Genomic DNA, 24,944 nt, shown 5'->3' on the forward strand with positions numbered 1-24,944 from the left:
CTTCTCTGCCTCCCTATCCCCCAGCCTTTCTCTCTGCCACCTCCTTTCTCTCCTGCACTAGTTGAGATAACAGCTCCAACTGAGGGGGAAGAAAGTGAATTAAGTTTGAAATTAAAGTTTGAAACTGAAGAGTGAATAACAATTATCAAAGTAAGGTGATTCTAATAAAATAAAAGTGACTGAAAAGTCATGACATTAGACCACTGAATAAGGGAGCCCTTAACCAATAGGGAAAGCTAGAACTCACTGTGTTGGGGACAATCACTGGAAGAAATAAAACAATGTTTTGGCACAGGGATAACAAGGAACTTTCCATTTTTCAATGCTGGTATTATCTCAGGTTTATAATAAATATTTATTAACTTTAAATGAGAGAAAACAATAAAGATGAATGAGAAGAGAGAAAGGGAAATAAAGAGAGAGAACAAAGAATCATGAAATAAGTGGCTGGTTTAGGACAAAGTCAAGTTAAAAGTAAAGAAAAAAATTAAAGGGGTTCCATGCTGGTGTAAGAAAATAAAAACTTGATTTTAAAAATTACTATGAAGTCCCTAACAATATGAGAATCAAACCACATTCTACCTGATTTTTATGTCTGCTTTTAAATAACAACACTGTATGCAATCTCCATGATAAACATGGTCAGGAAATCGTTACATTCCTCTATGTTTTTTCTCATGAGCCTCATTTTAATGACTTCTAAAGGGGTTTCAGGAAAATAAAAACCAAAGAGAGCATAAAATTTTCTTGATGAACACAAAAACTACTTATACCTCCCACAAGTCTTGAAAGAACGAGCCTGGTATATAAGATTCTCCTTTTTAACCAGGCACTGCAGGTTATTTTCCTGGACACTTTTAGAGGAAAATGAGAAAGACTACCAGGAGTAGAGAGCTTTTTATTACATAAATAGGCAAATTATGACTTTTTTCAAATAAGATTTTAAATGTCTTCATAAATCATGACAGCATGGTTTACGTGATTGTTTTCAGCTAGTTAAAATATAACTGTGATGTTCATAAACTCTCTTTAATTATTTCAACATATTAAGCACACAGTATATGTTATACCTTTTCCCTTTTTAATGAGATTTCGTTTTAACAATATCGGATTCAACAATCACCAGAGTTTACTTCTGTGGAACAAAGACTCAATATTTAATAATATAAACAAACTGACTCCAGATTCTCTGTGGACAGGGAGTTGATTTTAACAAAAATATCTTAATATACCACATTCAGTGTCAAAATCACAAGAATATTAAAAATATCAAGCATCTTGGGTTTTAGAAACATGAGGACATGAAATGATAAAATGAAACCAGAGTTGGGCAGACATCTGTGCCCTGTACAAAGCAGCTGAGGGAACTCAAAGATCTGAGTCACGTCCACCGGGGGGGGGGGTAAATGAGGTTGCCGTGGACTAGAAGCAGGAGTGTAAGAAACCTACTAAGGCAGAGGACAGTTTGAAAGAATGTCCATATATACAGCTCATACACTCATATAATCATAATATATTCTAAATGGTTAAATATGTAGTTCACTTACTATTTCTATAAACATATAGCCAAAAACCTAGTAAATGCAAAGCAATACTATGGACAATGCTCAGGACATACTCTAAAGAAAATTATCCTGGTTCACTTCCAATATGATCTATTATTCAGTAGAAACATAGAACCCAGCCTTATGTTATTAAAATTGCCTTTAATTAATAATTTTAATGCAAGTTTTAGTAGAACTTACAAGTCAAAACGAAGATTCTCTCTTTCTTCGAAAAAATAGTCGAGAATAAATTTTCTTACAAAATCCGGATTTAATGTGTTATCAATTACTTCTGTCCTTCCAAACTGTTGAGAAACAGAGGATAAAATCAGCCCTTGCATGGTTACTTATTACCGTATAGCACACAGTCACAGTGTAGTTCCTTGAAAACATCAGTAATAAAGTTCCAAGATATTTGATCAAATAAAGCCCTTCAGAAAAGTATTTAGAGATCATATCACTCTCTCTTATTTACCTAGGGTCCTGGTCAGCAAACTGCGGATCACGAACCACATGCAGCTCTTTGGCCCCTTGAGTGTGGCTCTTCCACAAAACACCACCTATGGGCACTACCTCGATAAGGAATATACAATACCTACCTATATAGTTTAAGTTTAAAAAATTTGGCTCTCAAAAGAAATTTCAATCGTTGTACTGTTGGCTTTGTTGACTAATGAGTTTGCCGACCACTGACCTAGGGCAATCAGAAAACAAGCCCTAAATTCATTCAAATGACTAGAAAAGCAGCTTCTGAAAATTCATATACCAAGCTGTAATACCTTTCCCCCTCTCCTCCACACTAAAACACCAAATCCCTTTCTAATCAAAAGAACATATTTCTAGCTTTAAATTAAATTTATCACATATACTTTGCCTAGCCTAAGGTGTACAAGGCTAAGCAACACCTATTCTTACAATTGGAGGGATCAAGCTATTCTTAATCAAATAGTCCTCTACACAACAGTTATTAGCCATGTTTTGGGCAGAACTTTCTTATAAGCTATTACACTTCAATCATTTGGTTTATGTTTTATTTAAATCCTTATGGTATCAAGACAGAAAACATGGGATCTATGTATGATTCTTACATGGTTTTAAGCAAGTGGATTGCACTTTTGTTTAGAAAAAAGGTGTCTCCATCTTAAGAAAAGTAGAATGCAACAGACAAACCCCACGTCTGCCCTTCCTCTCCATGTGAGGGCGGGACATCAGCACCACCGGCCCAGACGGAGCAGAAATACACACTTTACATCTTTTTGGTATTAGGCTTGCATTCTTCCCCTCCTACAGCCATGGAATTCTAATGAGGGAATTTTCATCTTTGGTCCTGTACGGCATTATGCGTGCTGTCTTATCAGAGAACCAACTTTTATTAAAGTTCAAGGAAAAACTATCTTTTTAATAGGAGTAAAACAGAACTGTGCTAATCCACTGAAACATGAAAGTCATGGGCTTACATAAATTTTGATAATAAAACTATGGTACAAAATGCTGATGACAAAGGATACATTATGGCTAATTATCCAGAAAAAAAAACAACAACTGGTTTGCACAAGCTTATGCACTGGACAGTGTTTTACATCCCGGACAAATTCACAGAAAAACCATAAACAAGGTAAAAACTCATTATTTCCAAAATACTGAGCATCCACTTTCATAATAATGATTACAGACACTATTTGTTAAGTACTTACTTGATTCTAAGCACTTTTCCCACATTATTTTAAATCTTTATAATAACCTTGAATGGTAGGTATTATTTGCCCCACTATACAGATAAAAGAATTTAAATGGAGGGTCTCAACTTAAATCACTGTGGCTACAAAATCTATATTCTTTTTGGAAAAGATTTTACTTATTGATTTTACAGAGTGAGGACAGAGAGCGACGAAGATAGAACAGGAAGTATCAACTCATAGTTGCTTTACATTAGTTGTTCAGTGACTGCTGGTAATATGTGCCTTGACAGGGCAAGCCTGGGGTTTCAGACCAGTGACCTCAGCATTCCAGGCTGATGCTTTATCCACTGCGCCAACACAGGTCAGACCAAACCTACATTCTTTCTAGGACCCTCCTTTATCTCAGCAAAGAGCACATTAGGGCCTGGAAAGGTTCCACGATGAGTTCATCCATGGTTTCCAATTTTAACAGAATGGGAGCAAGAGCATGTATATAATATGCACCTAATAGCCACAGGCCGGCAGTGCCCATGGACCTCAAAAGAGCAGAGCAGAGGTCAAGGAGTACAAATCCCAATGAGAGAGAGCCTGAGGCCTCCCAGCCTTTCTACTTCCTGAGGGTAAAGTGGTTTCCAGGCCAATCAAACAGTTTGATGCCTCCAGAGAGCATCAAACAGGCAAATGTGCAATACTCTCAAACACAGGCTCAGCCAGTATCCATATTCTCCAGTGCCCAATTCCTTATTGTGAATTTTAACCCCAACTCCTTGCAATGGTAATAAGGTGAGGAGCAGTTCCCCGGGGTGCACCCCACTGAATTGCAAACCAGCCATTCCGAGGGCCACTGAACACCTAAAACACCCACAAGCTTGTTTCTCAGGGACCACTGGCTTGTCAGCAATATGGTTGGCTGAGTATAGTCTGTTATCTCAAGTGAAGATTCATATCATATGTAGCCATTAAAATTTTAGCAAATCTTCTATGAATAATGAACTTCTATTACAATATGCTTTCAGACACATCGCTCTGAAATGGCTTTGAAAGATATCACCAATAACCTTCCTATTGCTCTACTCTGCGGTCACTTATGGACCTCCTGCACAAGGCTTCTCAGTAGCACTGACACAGCTGCCCACGTCTTCCTCTCTGAAGCCTCCTTTTCTGGCTTTCTGACAGCACACCTTCCCCGTTTCCCTCTTCTTCATTTCTCAGCCATGCAGTCTCCATTGTCAGAGCACAGTTTGAGGCCCTCTTCTTCTATCTTCACTCCTCTATTAGGTAGTTTTATGTGCTCCTTTGGCTTTAAATGCCATCCACAGGATGACAACTTTCAAATGTGTATCATCAGCCCAGACCCACCTGAATAAACATTCATGCTACAATACAACTGTCTTCTTAACTTACAGATTCACTTGTCGTACAGGCCCCTCAGAATTATCTATACTTAAATATTTATATTTATTTTATACCAGAACCACCAGCCTAATCCTGGTCCTCACCAAGCATTTCTCTTGCCAATAAATGACACCACTGTCTACTTGATTTCTAGGCCTTGAATTGGACTCATCCTCAACACCTGTTTACCACAAACTCAGAAGTTGTCAATTCCGATTTTAAAATACATCTTACCGCTCTTTACATCTCTCCATAGTGTCTGTCGTTAGCTTAATTCAAGCTTTCATCTTACTCACAATCACGTCAAGGGCCTCCTAACTCATCTCTCACTCTACTTTTGTTCCATCTTAAACTCATCTCCCATATAACATCCAGAGTAATGTTTTTAAAAATGTAAATGCAGTCATACCATTTCAGCACTCTAAAAGTCTTTAACGGCTTCCCATAGGACTTGGAATAAACCCTCTTCTCTTTTGTCTACAGGACCTGTACCCATTTACCTCTTGAACTTCATCGTGGGTCAGAACTCCTTCTTTCTTTTGGCCCTGGCCTGCTGGTCTTTTACACACCAAGCCCTTCCCATCCTATGTCCTTTGCACCTGCTGTTTCTTCTTCCTAGAATGCTCTGAACCCCGCTCTTGCATGGCTGGCTTTTTCTCATCCTTTAAGCCTTGGCTGACATGTCAGCATTCCAGCTCTGTCTAATAGCCACTCTAAACTGGGTTCCTACCTCTAAACTGATTCTCCTCCACAGCCTGTTTTTGTTTTTCTTCATAAAACTTCTATTTTGGAATTATAGTTTTAATTATTTGTTTCTTTGATAAGTCCCTCAACAGGCATTTGAGCTTCATGAAAGCACAGAATAACATCTCTGTTTGATTTACAGCTGTACAAAATTGAGCAAGTGGCTAACTAAAGAAGATCTGCAGTATATTGTTCAGAGAAAAAAATATTAAGGATAATGTATATCAGGTTTGATTAAAAGTATATACACACACATACAGATAAAAAGAGAAAGCATACCGCAATGTAGAAATTATCTTCTAATTTTTTTAATATGTATTTCTGCACTTTCTTAATTTCTTACAGTGGGCATATTTACTTCTAAAATCAGTAATATAAAACTTTGAAGCATTGCTCCCATTAATTCATTCTATCTTGAAAAGTGAAAGCTGGCAATAATGAGAAAGCCACAGATACATTAAGACTAGTTCAGCTCCTGGGAAATATGTTGGTTCTTCCCAGAGGCTGGAATTATATTAGCTATACACCAAGTGATTAATCTTTTTGACTTGAAATAAAGTTTGTCTTAGCTAATGCCTTATATTATTAAAAAAATTTTTCTAATTGCTTAAAAAATGTAGAATTACATATAATACTACTCAGAGATTAAAATTTTGAGGAAAAATAATTATTAATCATCTTTATGATGGTATATACATAAAAAAGTTACATTTGAAAGATCTGTAATTTGCAACCTAGAAATATATTTTTTCTGAAAATAAATAATACTAAATTGTCAGAAGTACCTACAAACCTGATTATAATAATCTCTGGCACAATGACCTGACCCAAATATGTGGAGAGTCAAGCACTTTTACATAATTATAAAGTATTGTTTCATCATCTCACAATTAGAAAACATCTTCTTTTGCTCACCAAATGTGAAATCTTCCAGTCACTTGAAAAAGTATATAAACTATTCATTTTGATAGAACATAAAATAGTGTTTCTTGTAAAACTTTAAGCAAAAAAATTCACAATCAAGACTTTGAAAGTTTTCCTTTGTTTTATGCTTGAGCTAATTGGATAAATATGTTGTTTTCCAATTTAGGAACCAATGCTGCAGAAAATGATGGAAGGGAAATACTCCTGATTTCTAATCAGCTCACTGTTAGACTGTTTCTGAGGAGCGGTACTGGGAAGAACGTTCATCTATTCACGGCGCCAAGCAGATGAACTCTGTCATAAGACAAATGTTCAGAAATGTCTCGCACATTGTGAAGGGCCAGAACAACCACCAGCATCATATTCAGATTTCAACTGAAGTACAAGTGCTGAAGGAAAATGGGCATCTGGAGCAGGGCACAGCTTAAACTCAGTTATTAGAGCATCACTAAGTCTTGCTCACAGGTACAGAGGACAGGCTCCAGAGATTAGACTGTAAGACCAGATGAAATGAGTAGTGCAGACATAACATGAAGATAAATTCAATAAAAAGAACCTCAGTTTAGGACCACGCATATGCAACCTGCATAAAAGATAACAAACTGAAGTGTATGAGCAAGTGCTTGCCCGCAAACCCAAAGGTGAAGATTTACATTCTTTTTTTGTTAATTTTTATTTTTAGTTTATTGTGTTGACATGGTTTCAAGTGTCCCACTCAATATGATCCCCCCCCTTACAGGATAGTGCCCCCCATGCCCCATGCAAAGTCTCCTTCCCTTCCCATTCCACCCCTTTTGCCTCCCCTCCCTCTGAATTCATCCCCCCTTTCCGTCTGGGACTTGCTACCTTGTTGTCTCCATGTGTAATGTGTATATAATTTGGCTGATCCCTTCACCTTCTTTGATCCCAGCCCCTCTTCCCCCTTCCCTCTGACAGCTGTTCCTTTGTTCCCTGTGACGCTGCCTCTGTTCTGTTTTGTTCATCAGTTTATTCTGTTCATTAGATTCCACATATAGGTGAGATCATATGGTATTTGTCTGTCTCTGCCTGGCTTACTTGACTCAGCATAATAACCTCCAGGTCCGTCCATACACAATTCCTCTTAGCAGTTAAACACTGGGATTACTGAGAATCTATGGACACTTTCCTCTAAGGAAAACAGATAGTTTTCTCATATAACATTATCCAAGACTTCTTCTTTCTCTTTCTTTCCTTTTTCTATCTTTTTTCTTTCTTTCTCCTTCCTTCCTTCCTCCCTCCCTCCCTCCCTGCCTCCCTTCCTTCCTTCCTTATTTCTCTTTTTCTTTCTCTCTTTTTTCTCCCTCCCTCCCTCCCTCCCTTCCTTCTTTCTTTCTGTTTTGTCTCACAAATCAATCATCTTAAACTCAATTAAAAGACAAATATATCCTGAACAGGTGGTGGTGCAGTGGACAGAGCGTCCAACTGGGATGCGGAGGACCCAGGTTCGATATCCCGAGGTCGCCAGCTTGAGCGCGGGCTCATCTGGTTTGAGCAAAAGCTCACCAGCTTGTACCCAAGGTCATTGGCTCGAGCAAGGGGTTACTCAGTCTGCTGTAGCCCCACAGTCAAGGCACATATGAGAAAGCAATGAATGAACAACTAAGGTGCCACAACAAAGAATTGATGCTTCTCATCTCTCTCCATTCCCGTGTCTGTCCCAATCTATCCCTCACTCTCTCTCTGTCTCTGTAAAAAATAAAATTAAAATAAATTTAAAAAACAAGTATAAAATCTGAAGTTAGCTTAAGCTAGATTTTATATTACTGATCAATGAGATGTAGCTATAGAAGTACCTATACATGTTCACACAGAGAGAGGAGAGAATGAGAAGTAAAGTGGCTTCCTTCTACTCTTCCTAGTTAAGAAAGAATATCTCACATAAAAGACTTTCTTTCACTTTTTTGTTCTTCTATTTTTAAGCATGAATCTAAATTATTTAGCATCAAAAAAAGGACACCTTTCTCCTGTCACTGTTATTGTCACACATAAAATATAGAAAGGACTAAACAGCATCGATTTTTAAAAATGATTACATAATGTTAAAATCTTATTTAAAACATTTTAATATTAAATCATAATCTTAAAAAATAAGAGTATTTTAAAGAACTGCTTTTACCATGCCTTTCCTTGCTATTAATACTGTGATTAGTAATGTTTTACCATCTGAAAAAAGGGAAAAAATAGACTCAATTTATTCATGAGTTTCTTACTGGAGATTATGTATAATTTTATCACAGATCAGTTACTTTTTCATTTATGTGAGACAAGATATTTTTTAAATTGGATAGATAACTACTTTAAATTATTTTAAATTTGATTACCCATTTATTTTAAATTAGGTTATTTTACTTAAATGGTTATTTAATTCACGTGAAAATAAACTAGAAAAATATGTTTTTGAATATTCAAAATCAGTTCACACAAATGTAGAATAAATGTTGTTGACTGACATTCATTAAAAAGTAGGCAATAGGCCCTGGCCTGTTGGCTCAGCGGGAGAGCGTCAGCCTGGCGTGTGGGGGACCCGGGTTCGATTCCCAGCCAGGGCACATAGGAGAATCGCCCATTTGCTTCTCCACCCCCCCCCTCCTTCCTCTCTGTCTCTCTCTTCCCCTCCCGTAGCCAAGGCTCCATTGGAACAAAGATGGCCCGGGCGCTGGGGATGGCTCCTTGGCCTCTGCCCCAGGTGCTAGAGTGGCTCTGGTCGCGGCAGAGCGAAGCCCCGGAGGGGCAGAGCATCGCCCCCTGGTGGGCAGAGCGTTGCCCCTGGTGGGCGTGCCGGGTGGATCCCGGTTGGGCGCATGCGGGAGTCTGTCTGACTATCTCTCCCTGTTTCCAGCTTCAGAAAAATACAAAAAAATTAATAAATAAATAAATAAAAAGTGGGCAATAATGTAGCTAAAACACTCAAAATTGACTTTTAATCAATTTCTTAAATTCTCCAAATTAATTCCTAGATTTTTAAAGATTACATTCTATTACAGCCTTTCTTCAGGTTTTGAAACACACTTTCTCCTCTTACTGACAAAATTGTATAATGTAGAACTGTAGGAACAGTTTCAAACCTGAGATTATTAAATTCTCAGTGTTTATTTTTATGAGTTTTATTCAGTTTAATTTTTTATAAGAAAATAAATATATTGCAAAGCTAAGTCTGAGAATTATTTTCTTACAAATGTGGTCACAGCAAACTTTTCATTCTGTCAATTACATTGTTTCAGACCAACTCTTCCTCTAAGAAAAAAACTGAACAAAATATTAAAATAATCTTTTTGGAGGCACCAGCGAGCCAATTAAAAGTTATAAATTGTGGAAACAAAAACCTAGAGAAAAGAGAAGCCCCACAGAGTCCTACATCTGAAATAGAGAAGCCACGCTGAGTAGAGACTTACAGTCTCAGCCAACTAAGGAAGGCAAATGAATTTTTAAAAATCCAAAGGAGGTAAATGCATGTTTATTCTACATATCTTTCCACTTGTCACGTGTTTATTTCTTTAAAGAAGTATTTTTAAAGTGGGGAAAACAAAGGTTTTGAGTTGGGACCCTGAAAGGCTATATAGCAAGGGGTAAGAATGAATCAATCAGAAAAGCATTTCCCCAGAGGAATGAAGCTCAGATTAGAGTCAGTCAAATCTATAAATGAAATTAGGTGAATGTTCCCTAGTTTAGCTATTTCCCCAGAAGCAAAAGTAAACCCACTTTGGAGAAATATAAAATCAACCAAAGCCCCAAGTTATCTCTAATTTATCCTATTCAACATTCAGAAATTACTATCTGGGTAAGGACTTCTGCCTCCAGCTCTAATGGAGTCACTTGTAACAAACCAACACTCCTGCTGAGAACTACAATATGTAGAGAGATACAAAAAGTTATTGCTTGGTGTTATTACAGCATGCAAAGGCAGAAAAGAACTGGTGGGCCCAATGCTGGAGAGAAGGGAAGTTAATTAGTGTTACTCAACTTTTGCTTGGAACAACCAGTGGCAAAGAAAAGAAACGGTAACCAGTAACCGAGAAGAAGAAATGGAGGAGAGACAATGTATCACAGAAATGCACATGTGAAACCTACAGGACCCTGTCAACCAATGTCACCTCAACCAAAGTCAATTTTTAAAAAAAATACAGAAGAGAGAGAAGCAAAGCCAGGAAATTTCAGCATATTGATAGAGCTAATAGGCTTCAACTTAGCTTTATAAACTATGGGCAACTTATGTTAAGCCACAGGTCTAATTATCTGTGGCAAGAAATATTTGTAAAATTAATTTATGTCCTTTTCTAAATAAAAAAATGTCAAGACTAATCTGAACTTCTCTTTCCAAAACTAGTATGATTGGCATTGGAAATTTAAATGCATGTATAAAGTATTTTCCGTAGGGACACACAACTTGCTTTTGCTAAAACAGTAAAGCATTAAGGCTGACTATACATTCCATGGAACATGTAGGTTTTGTGAAGTTCTTTCAACCACATGCTGCACAAGTGTTCTAGCAGGAGACTAGAGAACATGTAGTAGGAGAACATCAAATGTCTTCTGCTGCAATATCCTCAATCACTCACAGTGAAGTCACGATAACTACAGTGAGAATCCTTCAAATGTTTGGTAAAGGAATATAATCTGTACAGAACAAATGCTGAGCAGTATATGATGTTGAAATTTTTCTTTAAAAAAAAAAAAGAAAACAAAGAGTAAAGAAAAGCAAACCAAACAAAAATATCCCCTTGTTTCAAAATAGTGGAGTCAGTGTCAGCAGCCATGCGGGACCCTCAAAGGCTTAGCAACAATGTTGCCTGAAGACTGTGGGGAAGGTCCTCATCCCCATGTCAGTAACTTTAGATGTCTAGCTATATTTTTACAGAAGAAAAAAGAGAATATGAAATGAATATCCCCTAAGCTCTAGGAAGTAAAGAACATGTTTTCAACATACGCTATAATTCAAATTACATAATAGGTCATTAAAGTTAAGATAAAAAGGAGCACAACAAGCATTGGGTTCTCAGAACTAATTAACACACCACATAAATATCCTCACAATAAAAATGTGACCTTTGTACCCAATAATCTGAAGGGATTCATCCAACTCATAAATTCTGAAACCATGATAAGCATGCACCCATGTTTGAGGGTGTCCTCAAATTTATCCCTTCAGTAAATATTAACTGAGTAGCATCTAAGAATAAAGCCCTATCCTCAATGCTGTACTGCAGGGGCTTGCCTGACCTTTAAGGAGCACTGAGTTAAGAAGTGAAGCTAAGAAATACAAGAAAGTAAGTTCACAAAAACACCCTTGATGTTCATTGAATGATATAAAGTCGGAGGTGAGAAGGACCATAATCAGAAGTTATGGAATTTCAAAGGTGCAAGGAGGAAATTCTAGTTGTAAGAGTTAGAGACGACTAGTAGGTAAAGTAACATTTAAACTGAGCTATACTTCTCATCCTTTCTGAGTGTGCATTTGTATATTATGCAAATATTACTCAGTGTGTTAAAATAACTCAATGTCAATGGAATGGCACAGAAACAGAGACAATATCAAACAATAATAATGAGCATGTGGCAACAAATTTGTCTTCAAACTACTATAAAGTTGGGTTACAAACAACTTCAGTTTGCTTTCTTTCATCACATATTAAGTTAGGAAATCTGGAACAGACTCTATATTTCAATGATTAAAAGTAATTCACAAAATAGATTAACAATGGATAACCAAAATGTGACTCAAAGTAGTTAACTCAACATTTTCCGAACGTTTCGAAGTCAAGAGTGTATCTTTAGGTATGTTACTTTGCTATTTCCACTTGCCACTAAGAGATTTTCATATTTTCATAATTTATGGTATCATTTCTAGCTCTGAAGTTATTATGCACTAAAATATAATTTTAGTTTGAAAAGATCCATTACTTTGAGAGCTTTAGATAATTCACAATCATTAGATAGAATTTATTGAAGATATGCAGGTAATTCTAATAATGTCAGAAATAATTTTAAAATTGCAGATTTCAATTATAGAATACATTTAAGTAATTGTCTATCATTTTATTTGGAGCATTTGTTTCAAAACATTTTAAACTCCTTTTTTTTTTTTTCCTCACTACCTAAAAATATTTTTCCAGAATATATCTAAATTCAAATATAAACACAACCACTTTATTATTGCTGTGCTGTTGATACCTAAATCAGTAACTTGATTGTGTAGACATACTGAAGTTCCTGGTAAAATCTCCAACTATATTGCATGTTTTTTGAGGTGGAAATATTGTCTATTTAAAAATTTTCCCCACCATTACAGCTACACGATAGCTAGGCAATCAGTATATGTTAAATTGATTATTTTAACACTATTAATCAAATATCTGTGTTATTACTTTAATTGTCTGATTCCAAATAACCTGAGGAAGTACTTAGAGGTCTTTTAAAGAATTTATACTTCCTTAAAGAATTTAAATAAGGGCCCCTGCTCATAAGAAGAATTATCACCAGAAATAACTTTTTTATGAGCTATCTATAGTGAAGGGCCAACTTCTGATTACTATCTACGTACATTTCTTATCATCCTGCAATCACCTTCCTCCCCTCTGAAGCCTCAAGATGCCTTACCTCATCCTCAGCTCAGAATATCATATATACCTCATTTTGCCTTCCTGTCTCTGAACCTCTCAGATATGGTGGGTCTCTAACATTCTCACGTATGTGGGCTTCCATACATTGCATATATCCGTACATATGCAATTAAATTAGGACATTTTTGGGGGTTAATCTCCCTCATGTCTAGTTGATATAGAATGAACCAAAAGGAACTAAAAGGGCAGGGAAAAGTTTCTTTCTCCCCCATATTATCACACTGGATATTGCTATTCTTTTGTAAAATAACGTTCAATACTTAAAAGATAATTGAGTACATTGATAAAACAAGTAGAAAACTCTTTTCAAACTCTACACCACCCAAAAATCACAGACCTGTGAGAAATTGGAGCTAATCAAGTGTAACTTCTTACCTGTCCCCGGATACAGTTCTGAACAATGGGATACTTTAAATGTTACAAATGTCTTCTTCACAGTGGGCTACATGCCTCTTTGTCCCTTCATCCTTTGGGCCAAATTTACTCCTTCCCTTTTTTTTTTGTTTTGTTTTGTTTCAATGTCAAATAAATACATCCCTTTTCCAAATGAAAATACTTTAAGAGTTTGAGGACAATTATTATGCTATTCAGAATCTTTGCATTTTCTAGGTTAAACGTTCCTTAATGGCTATGGCATAGCTTCCATAACTTTCTTCAAGACAGTTGCCCCCTTAAACACATACTTGGCATTTCATTGGTCTCAAATGTAGAACTGAAAAGTAACACTCTAGATTTGCTCCCACCAAAGCAAAATACAATAGTGTTCCAGTGAATCACATGAAATGGCCAACACAACCGTGTTTGACCTACAAAAATGGCAATTTCACATAGCTCAACATAATAGCATTATCTTCCTTGATGTGAGCACTGCATATCCATCAATGAATCCTCAGATTGCATTAGCTTGTTAGCAGCTGTGGAACACCACAGCTCTGTATTAGGTTTGAGGCCAAGCAAATCCCGTAGGTCATTTTCCCATCAACTGCTAAGGTTGTACAATAAATTTTGAAGAATTTTATAATGCAGGAATATGCTTATCTGCCACTTACTAGTTGTATTATGCTTCTGAAAGTTTTTTGATCTCTTAGCATCACAATGTAGCCTTAATTATAGAGTGCTGACTATGGGTCAGCTACATAGTTGTTATCAGTAGTTCACATTTCATCCTCACAACAACCATGTGCTAGAATCAGCACCAATCCCCGGTTACAGAGCGGAAGGTCTAGTGCACTCCCCTAATCACTATATCATACTGGTTCTCAAAATAAGGAAAACTGTCTTTCTCAAATGGTTTGGAGTGACTTAGCAATATATGTATATAGTGGATTTCATTTTTCCACCCTTTTCTTTCATCAAGCATGTTCAATTAGCTGCAAAACATAAGGAATTTTAGCTACAAAATGCTTGTCTCTTGCATTTGGCATTTCCTTTCTATTCTTACAGATCATTCTCTAGTTCTTAACAATTAATCATTTTTAAATTCTGTCTATTGAAATTGCCTTTTAACTGGTATCTTCCTGTACTGCCCACCTGCTGCTACCCACTCTGTTTAATGCTGGGTGCTATTTCTGATCACACTCTCAATTTCTACTCTGTTTTTATAGCCCCATTGAGAATTATTCTCTCTTGTATTAATTTTCTATTCTTTCAAAAAGAAAAAAATAAACATGTAAAATATCGTTTTGTTTTTATTTTTAAATTATGCTATTTTCTCTAAATAGTCAGCCTCCTTGTCCTAATGTCTTTCCTTCAGAGTCAAGCTTAAGAAAATAAGTATAAAGCACCAAAGATCACTCTATAGAATGTCTTTCCACTAAAAAGACCGGAATGTAAAGGTTGGAATCAGATAAAGATTCTGCAAATCAAGATGGTCTAAGTGCAGAGGCTCTGGAGCCAGGTGGCGTTAGCTGAAATCTCTACTCCAGGGGTCCCCAAACTACTGCCGAGGCCATTTATCCGGCCCCCGCCACACTTCCAGAAGGTGCACCTCTTTCATTGGTGGTCAGTGAGAGGAGTATAGCTCCCATTGAAATACTGGTCAGTTTGTTGGTTTAAATTTACTTGTTCTTTATTTTAAATATTGTATTTGTTCCCATTTTGTTTTTTTACTTTAAAATAAGATATGTGCAGTGTGCATAGGGATTTGTTCATAGTTTTTTTGATAGTCCGGCCCTCCAACGTTCTGAGGGACAGTGGACTGGCCCCCTGTGTAAAAAGTTTGGGAACCCTTGCTCTACTCAGTTCTTATAACTGAGTAACTTTTGTCAAGTCACTTAAGCTATCCAGGCTCCAGCTGCTTCATGTGTAAAGTAAGGATTATAATAATAACTACCTTTTAGGGTTGTTGTGCAAATTAAATTAGTCAATATATCTAAAGAGCTCAGAACATTAGTCATTAGTACAAAAGACTTTGTAAATCAGTAAGAAACGTATGGTATATCTCATTGCTTAGGCAACAGGGAAGCCTCATCATTAGGGATCTGCATTGGTCTAGACGCCTATTACTGTACCTAATGGATTCTTATCTCAGTTCCTTTATGGGTCTCTCAAATAATGTTCTTTTCTAAACATTCCAGGTAAATGCTTAGCCCTACAAGCCGACCTATGGCCAGTCAGCAGTTCCACTTTATTGTGCCCCACCTTTGACAAAGGGAGGTGTAGACAGAATAACAAAAGAGAACATATCTTTTAGGAAAAATATCAAAGCGATAATTAGAACAAAAAAGAGGAACACAGACTCATAGGAAGACAAAAGATAACATGGTTCTAAATGAAGGTGGTGGTTTATCTGAGATTATTTTTATGAAAAAGAATTTATAACACTGGAAAACTGATTGAATGAGGAAGGTATGGGAAAGAAAGCCAAAGATGGCTGCTAAAATTGCAGTCTGATATTTCAGCTGGTGAAAAGGAAGCAGGCATGGTGAGTTTACAGTTGGATATGTAGAGTTTGACATAAATATCGAATAACCATATGGAAATGTGCAGAAGCAACTGGATACGAGAAACTGTTGCTCGGTATCACACCTACCCATTATTAGTAGAGACAATTTTTGAATGGTTTATTCTCTCCATTTTGAGAAGAAATTACAATGATCTGTTCTTACGGTGTAACTACAATGGAGACAATTTGGTAAAATGGTTGGCCACAAAGTAATCTGTGGCAACAAACAGCACAAATCTCACCAGAAACTGTAACCTCATTAAAACAATGCACTAAATTCCGGAGGTCAGTAGCAAATACGAGCAGATAGAAAGGCTTTTTATTTTAAACACTCCCTTCCCCTCCAGCATTCATGCTTCCGTTTGAACATAGACATACACTAGAAAATAAATGAACTAAAATAGTTCTGCTTCCTTGCTTTTGCTTTACTAAACAAAGCATATTTGCATTAGGAAGCTGAGTTTCTATATATTTTCAAATAATATGTTACCAAATGGCAAAAAGCGGCTGATAGTTGATATCATGCATCACAATTAAAAACCTTGAAAGTGATATGTTATGAAAATCAGTCCCTGGCAGGTTGGGTCAGTGGTAGAACCTCCCCTCCTCTCACTAAATAAAAAAAAAAATACAAAACAAAAAAATCAAAATCAGCAGTTGACCTCTAAAAGTGAGACTACAAGAGTTCACAGACTTCAATTATAGAAGAATTACAATACATTAAATTAACTTTTGACTGAAGAAAACACAAGTTTCAAGGCTAAAATGTTCCACAGAAAAGTTATGTCAGCCTAATTTTAAAGATAAATCTTAAAATTCTATCATTAAAAATAAAATGCAGGTCCTGGCTTGTTGGCTCAGTGGTAGAGTGTCAACCCAGCGTGTGAATGTTCTGGGTTCAATTTCTGGTCAGGACACACAGAAGAAGCAACCATCTGCTTCTCCATCCCTCCGTCTCCCTTCCTTTTCTCTCTCTTTCTCTCTCTCTTCCCCTCCCACAGCTATGGCTCAATGGATTTGATCGAATTGGCCTCAGGCTGGAGCTTAGGATGGCTCCAGTAGCCTCCACCCCAGACAGATAAAAAAAAAAAAAGGCTTGGTTGCTGAGCAATGGAGCAAGGGCTCTAGATGGGCAGAGCATCGCTCCCTAGTGGGCTTGTCGAGTGTGCCCAGTCCAGGCACACATGGAAATCTGTCTCTGCCTCCCCTCCTCTTACTAAAATAAAAATAATTAATAAATAAATAAAACAAAATAAAATGCAAAGATTACTTTCACAAAATGAAGAACAAATTCAATCTTTGGGTTTGAAAAGACAAAATAACTAAAAACAGGAAAGTATCATTTTCATCAGACTGTAACATATTTTCAAGTAAAATGTTTTAAAAAAAATTTCTTACCTCTCTCCATTCTTTATTTCCAACTCCTTGTACATATAAGACACAAACTACAAAAGATAAAATATATATAAATGCCATTGATAAATATCAGATATAAATGTATATAATTTATTTTTCAACTGTCCGATAGCAAAATCAAAATTAATTCCTAATTCCCAGACTAATTTCAAGAAAATCGCTAGTAAATCATTAAATGACTAAAATTTTTGTAAAGAAACAAACAACTCTATCAGATCTCTAGAACTTAATTATATAAAGAGCTTGACACATAAAAAATATAATAATTTACTAATGTCTTTTACACTATGTACAGATGAAGATAATTTTAAAACTATGACAGTTTGAAATATTTCAGGATAGTACCAGATATAAGTCAGATGTTTTTCCTACTGTGCTCGAATCCTTCATAGGAAGAACATCGTGTACAAATTATATATTCTATTTAATTTTTGCAACTCCCATTCTCAGTACAGGCATATCTTATTTTATTGTACTTTGCAGATATTGTGCTTTTTTTTTAAATAAAAAGTTTGTGACTACCCTGTATCAGCACCATTTCTCCAACAGCATGTGTTCATGTAATGTCTCTGTGTCACATTTTTGTAATTCTCTCAATATTTCAAACATTTGCATTATTATTTTGGTTTTAGTGATCTGTGACCTTTGATAATACTATTATTATTTTTCTTGGAGGACAATATAAGATGGCATATTTAATTGATAAATGTTATGTGGTTATGTGTGTTCTGACTGCTCTACCAACCAGCCATTCCCTGATCTTTCTTCCTCTCTTTGGGTTTCCCTCTTCCCTGAGACACAACAATATTGAAATTAGGCCAATTGATAACCATACAATGGCTTCTTTTTTTTCTTTTCTTTTCTTTTCTTTTTTTTTTTTTTTTTTTTTTGTATTTTTCTGAAGCTGGAAACGAGCAGGCAGTCAGACAGACTCCTGCATGCACCCGACCGGGACCCACCAGGCACGCCCACCAGGGGGCGATCCTCTGCCCATCCGGGGCATCGCTCTGTCATGACCAGAGCCACTCTAGCGCCTGGGGCAGAGGCCAAGGAGCCATCCCCAGCGCCCGGGCCATCTTTGCTCCAATGGAGCCTCAGCTGTGGGAGGGGAAGAGAGAGACAGAGAGGAAAGAGAGGGGGAGGGGTGGAGAAGCAGATGGGCACCTCTCCTGTGTGCCCTGGCCGGAAATCGAACCCGGGACTTCCGCAGCCAGGCCGACGCTCTACCACTGAGCCAACCGGCCAGGGCCACAATGGCTTCTTAGTGTTCAATCAAAAGCTAGACATGACTAAGCTTAGTGAGGAAAGCATGTTGAAAGACAAGATAAACCAAAACCTAAGCCTCTTGTGCCAATTAGCCAAGTTGTGAATGCAAAGGAAAAGTTCTTGAAGGAAATTAAAAGTTTTATTCCACTGAACACACAAATGATAAGAAAACAAAACAGCCTTATTGCTTACATGGAGAAAATTTTCTTGGTCCAGACCAATCATATCAGCCACAACATTCCCTTAAGCCAGGGGTCCCCAAACTACGGCCCGCGGGCCACATGCGGCCCCCTGAGGCCATTTATCCGGCCCCCACCGCACTTCTGGAAGGGGCACCTGTTTCATTGGTGGTCAGTGAGAGGAGCATAGTTCCCATTGAAATACTGGTCAGTTTGTTGATTTAAATTTACTTGTTCTTTATTTTAAATATTGTATTTGTTCCTGTTTTGTTTTTTTACTTAAAAATAAGATATGTGCAGTGTGCATAGGGATTTGTTCATAGTTTTTTTTATACTCCGGCCCTCCAATGGTCTGAGGGACAGAGAACTGGGCCCCTATGTAAAAAGTTTGGGGACCCCTGCCTTAAGCCAAAATCTAATCTAGAGCAAGTACCAAATTCTCTTCAGTTCCCTGAAGGCTGAGAGGGGTGAGGAAGCTGCAGAAGAAAAGTTTGAAGCTAGCAGAGGTTGTTTCATGAAATTAAGGAAAGGAGCCAAATCCGTAACATGTAAGTGAGTGGTGAAGTAGCAAATGTTGATGTAGAAGCTTCAGCAAGTCATCCAGAAAATCTTGCATAGATGTTTAATGAAGGTGGCCACACTAAACAACAGATTTTGTTTTTATTCAACAGATTTTGAATGTAGGCAAAATAGCTTTATTTTGGAAGAAGATGCCATCTAAAATGTTCAAAGCTACAGAGAAGAAGTCAATGACTGCCTTCAAGGCTTCAAACCTTCAAAGGACAGGCTGACTCTTTGTTAGGAGCTAAAGCAGTTGGCGATTTTAAGGTGAAGCCAATGCTCATACACTATTCTGAGAATTCTGGGGCCCTTCAGAATTATGCTAAATCTATTCTGCCTGTGCTCTGTAAATGGAACAACAAAGGCTGGATGATGATAGTACACCTGTTTAAAACATTGTTTACTAAATATTTTAAGCCCAGTGTTGAGAACTACTGATGGGGGTGGGGGGTCCTTTCAAATTATTACTGCTCACTGACAATGCACCTGGTCACCCAAGAGCTCTGCTGAAGATGTATAGTGCAATTAATATTGTTTTCATGGGCCCTGGTCAGTCAGCTCAGTGAATACAGCGCAACCTGGTGTATGGCACCCTGGGTTCAAACCCCAGTCAGGGCACACATGAGAAGTGACCATCTGCTTCTCTTCCGCTCACTCTTCCCCTCCTCTCCCCCTTCTCCCGCAGCCAGTAGCTCAACTGGTTCAAGCATCAGCCCCGGGCACTGAGAATAGCTTGGTTGGTTCCAGTAAGTCAGCCTGAAGCACTAAAAATAGCTTGGTTATTCAAGCATCAGCCCCAGATGGGGGTTGCCAGGTGGATCCCGGTCAGGGCACATTAAAGGATCTGTCTCACTATTTCTCCTCCTGTAGCTTACATATTGTTTTCATGGTTGCTCACAAAACATTGAAACATCCATTCCGCAGGCCATGGGTCAAAGAGTAATTTCAAACTTTCAGGTCTTAATATTTAAGAAAATCTCATAAGATCATAGCTGCCATAGATACTGATTTCTCTGTCAGATCTGAGCAAAGTTAATGGAAATATTTCTGAAAAGGATTCACCATTCTAGGTGTCATTAAGAACATTTATGATTCATGGGAAGTGGTCAAAATATCAACATTAACAAGCGTTTGAAAGAAATTGATCCCAACCCTCATGGGTGACTTGGAGGAGTTCATAACTTTAGTGGAGAAAGTAACTGCAGATGTGGTGGAAATAGTAAGAGAGCTAGAATTAAAAGTGTCATCTGAAAATGTGACTGAATTGCTGTAAACTCATCATAAAACTTTAACAGATAAGGAGTTGCTTATTATGGATGAGTAAAGAAAGGAGTTCTTGAGATAGAATCTACCCCTAGTGAAGATAAATATGGTGAAAACTGCTGAAATGCAACAAATTAGAGTATAATAGTATATAAACTTAGTTGGTAAAGCAGCAGTAGGGTTTGAAAGGATTGACTCCACTGTGAATAAATGCTATCAAACAGCACTGCTTGCTACAGAGAAACTGTTCATGAAAAGAAGAGTCAATTGATATGGCAAAGTTCACTGTTGCTGTTTTAAGAAATTTCTGGCCCTGGCCAGTTGGCTCAGCAGTAGAACATTCACCTGGCATGTGGAAGTCCCGGGTTTGATTCCTGGTCAGGGCACACAGAAGAGGTGACCATCTGCTTCTCCCCCCTCCCGCTCTGCCCTCTCTTTCTCTTTCTCTCTCTCTCTCTCTCTCTCTCTCTCTCTTTCTCTCTCCTTCTCCTCCCACAGCCATGGCTTGATTGGTTCAAGCGCATCGGCCCTGGGCACTGACAATGGCTCCATGGAACCTCTGCCTCAGGTGCTAAAAATAGCTCAGTTGTGAGCATTGACCTTGATGGGCAGAGCATCAGCCCCAGACAAGGGTTGCTGGGCGCATCTAGGTCAGGGTGCATGTAGGAATCTGTCTCTCTATTTCCACTGCTCTCACTTAAAAAGAAAGAAACTGTCACAGGCACCCCAACCTTTTGCAACCACCAACGTGATCAGCCATCAACTTCAAGGCAAGTTCCCCTACCAGCAAAGATTACTACTCACTAAAAGCTCAGGTGACGATTAGCATTTATTAGCAACAGTATTTTTAAATTAAGGTATGTATATTTGTTAAACATAATGCTATTAGACACTTAATAGACTAAAGTATAGTGTAAGCATAACTTTTATAAGCACTGGGGAACCAAAAAATCCATGTGACTTTCTTTACTGCAATATTCATTTTATTGTGGTGGTCTGAAATTGAGCCCATAATAGCTCCAAGGTATACCTATATTTGAAAACAGGTTAAGAAATCCTGTCAATCATAAAGGAAGTTTGCAAATGGTATATTAAGGGTTTGGGGTAATGATTAAGGGATACAAAAAAAGTCCCACCCCCTGGTCAAATAAGCCACAAGAATTTTTTATATCCACAAATTGTAATGCCATTTCCCAATGACTATTTCAAGAGTTCTAACATCTGACAAAACTTTTCTCCTGTAATTAAACCACTTCTTTTCATACATTGGAGAGATAAAGAGATATTGAATATCAACTTTTAAATATTCAAAATTTATAAACACTATCTGATTTATACACTAATTCTGCTATTCTAATACAAACTATTTTTTTTACTTTACAAGTTATCTCTAATTTTCAAAATATCTAATAAAAAATCAAAAAATTCAGCTCAAATAAGATGTTCTATATTTTCTTAGTTATATTATATGCCTTATAATGTCTTATATATTGCTTTCATTTACAAACAAAAAGGTAAAGTATTACTCTGTGACTAAATCACTTAAAATTATGACTCATTAGGACTAATTTTCAAATATAATTTCTACCATATGAGCATAACATGAGGTTGTAATTTCAAAGGTGACCAGTCTTACACTGGAGTCATCTATACTTTCATTGAATTCTCAAAAAGCTAAGCAACTTCCTCTTAGGGAGAGGACTGCCCAGACAGAGAAGCATGTGGGGCTTGAAATCATTTGCCTTCTTTCTAGGTTTTAACACAAATATTTAATCAAGAACTATGAGTTTCATACAATCTTTGCAAAATTAGTAAGTGAAATAGACTTTCAAAAGCAAGTAAACAGACACTTACTTGGATCAGATTTAGAAAATGTGTCTCTGTCAAGAAGATTTCTGTTGAATAAAACCAAAAATGTTACATGAATATAAGGCCAAAATATTTATATGAATATATACATATATGTATAAATGTGTATATATTATATATAATACTATATATATGTACACACACACACACACACACACACACAACCAAATGAGAACTTGCCACAGACCTGCCTATATTTAAAAACATTGCTGGAGTCTAGGAAGCCAGAAGGCTTATTTGTTCAGCCTTGCACTGCAGTGAGCTGCTAACAAGACTTTCCACAGTCTAAGATTAAAATCACTTGAGAGAATTAACTGGTTTGGGTTTTCTTTTATTCTTTCATTATTGAGTACATAAATGCTCAAACATGATTCCTGAATTGAACTGTGAGTCCCACACCATTTGGAATTCAGAGCACAGGATCATATTAGTCCATACAATCAGAAGGCAACAGCGAAGCACCATCGATTGACATTTGCGTGGCATCAACCCTCATGAGTTTTGTGTTGCTATTCTGTTATTTGGGAATTTAAGAAGAATGTACAGCTCTTGCTTAAAGATCTTTCCCAGTAGAGGAAAAGATTAAAAAGGTAGACAAGGTCATTATTAGCACCTATATATTCTTTTCTTTTTTTTTACAGATATTTCCACTTTTACAACAGAATAAAAATGGAAAATCAGAAATGTGAAAATCTGGATTTCTCTGGTGTTGGAATACCCTCTTAAGTTCAATGATAGCAATGCAATCCTATACTTTATGTTCATAACAACCCTGAGTAATATAAAAAGTTCACTATGCTCTGAGCAATAAGGCAGTCCATTGTTAGAGGAAAAAAAGTTATCTATCTAATTAATTCTTTCTAAAAAGTGAACATTTGAAGCTATAACCTTGTCTGAAAAATTCGGCTATCCAAAATGATGATGTGAAGGTTCCAAAAGTTAAAGTTGTGCTCTGTATTCATTTTCTATTAACTGGTAATAATTTATACTAGCTGAATTATATTACTACATTTGATACTTATAAGAATCCCATGCTAATCTTTTTCTGACAATAGCACTATTTGCTATTCATGTGCATTTACCTGTGCTGCCCTTGGTCTCTGAAAGGCCTTCTTTTTCATATCAATCTGGTATCCTTCCTTAGTTCAGGTTCTCAAAAGTTACAACTTCCACCCTAGCCAGCTAACTCAGTAGTAGAGTGTAGGCCTGGCGTGTGAAAATTCCAGGTTTAATTCCCGGCCAGGGTACACAGGAGAAGCCCCATCTGCTTCTCCACCCTTCCTACTTTTTCTTTCTCTCCGTCTCTCTCTTCCCTTTCCGCAGTCAAGGCTCCACTGGAGCAAAGTCAGCAGGGGCACTGAGGACGGCTCCATGGCCTCCACTTCAGGCACTAGAATGGCTCTGTTGCAACGGAGCCACGCCCCAGATGGGCAGAGCATCGCCCCCTAGTGGGCATGCCTGGTGGATCCCAGTTGGGTGCAAGTGGGACTCTGTCTCTCTGCCTCCCTCCTTCTCAGTTCAGAAAAAAAAAAGTTACCACTTTCATGGAATCACTGTATACTGAGAAAAAATTTTTTCAATAGTCAACAGCACAATGTAGCACATACCAAAATACTACTACTACTACTACTATTATGTTTGAAATATTCCTAGAAAGAAGAGAACATACCAGACATATTTTTATTTGGAATTAATCAGGTTCAAAGGGCAGTATTCAGAAATCAAATTAATCTTTCTGTACCCTAATCAAACACTTTGACTCCAGCAATGGCTGGTAAACAGTAAATTAAAATGTTTGAGAAATCACTGTGATATTTGTAATTTCTCAAATATGTTTACAAAAAGTAGTTCTTCACTTATGGAGGAATTCTCCAACCCTTTCTATATTTCCAGGTTTTGCTAATTAAGTGTCCAAAAAGTATATAATTCAACTTTCTTTCACAGTTCAGAACTATCAAGGGGAGATGACAGTGAAACATTTTACAGTGTGACTGGGACTCAAAAACTATCTTATACACACAGTTAAAAGACAATAATTTGATTTTAACCACAAATATAAAATAATGGGTTTCCATCAACAAAAAGGATAAATATTCTTAATCATCGATTTCACAAGTCACATTGTTTCTTCCAGCCATTATGATCAATAACACATAATGAAGTCAAAAGCAAAACAACAAAAATTTTAGATTATTTATGGGATGAGAAATAAAACACCATAAATTCTTCATAACTTGGTCTCTGACATTTATAATTTAACTGTCTCATTGTTGCCTGATGATAAATTTCATCTATGCTTTGGTCATATGAATGAAGTAGAATAGATCATGTTTGACTAGATTCAATTCCCAAAGACTCCTTACCCAAACATATATGATTTCAAAAGTTTGGGAAAGGTAACTTTTTTTAAATGATATATATTCTGCAAAATGCTAGTGAATATCCATATACATCATCTAGTTTAGATTTATGAAAAGAATGCAAGATTTTTACCTTCCCAATTTAGAAGAAATAAAGCCCAT

At 37.0% G+C, this 24,944-nt stretch overlaps 1 protein-coding gene across 1 annotated transcript in view; it reads right to left on the reverse strand.

The window, feature by feature from the left end:
• The window catches only part of CPNE8 (copine 8), a 219,232-nt gene that overhangs the window by 158,081 nt on the left and 36,207 nt on the right, over positions 1-24,944 (reverse strand). The window contains exons 2-4 of the mRNA XM_066258094.1: positions 22,408-22,448; positions 17,267-17,313; positions 1,746-1,849 (exon numbers count right to left, since the gene is read on the reverse strand). Coding sequence (XP_066114191.1) covers positions 1,746-1,849; positions 17,267-17,313; positions 22,408-22,448 — 192 coding nt within the window. The remainder of the gene's footprint in view (positions 1-1,745; positions 1,850-17,266; positions 17,314-22,407; positions 22,449-24,944) is intronic.

The sequence above is a fragment of the Saccopteryx bilineata genome, chromosome 2 (assembly GCF_036850765.1).
Source record: "Saccopteryx bilineata isolate mSacBil1 chromosome 2, mSacBil1_pri_phased_curated, whole genome shotgun sequence".
Classification (NCBI taxonomy): domain Eukaryota; kingdom Metazoa; phylum Chordata; class Mammalia; order Chiroptera; family Emballonuridae; genus Saccopteryx; species Saccopteryx bilineata.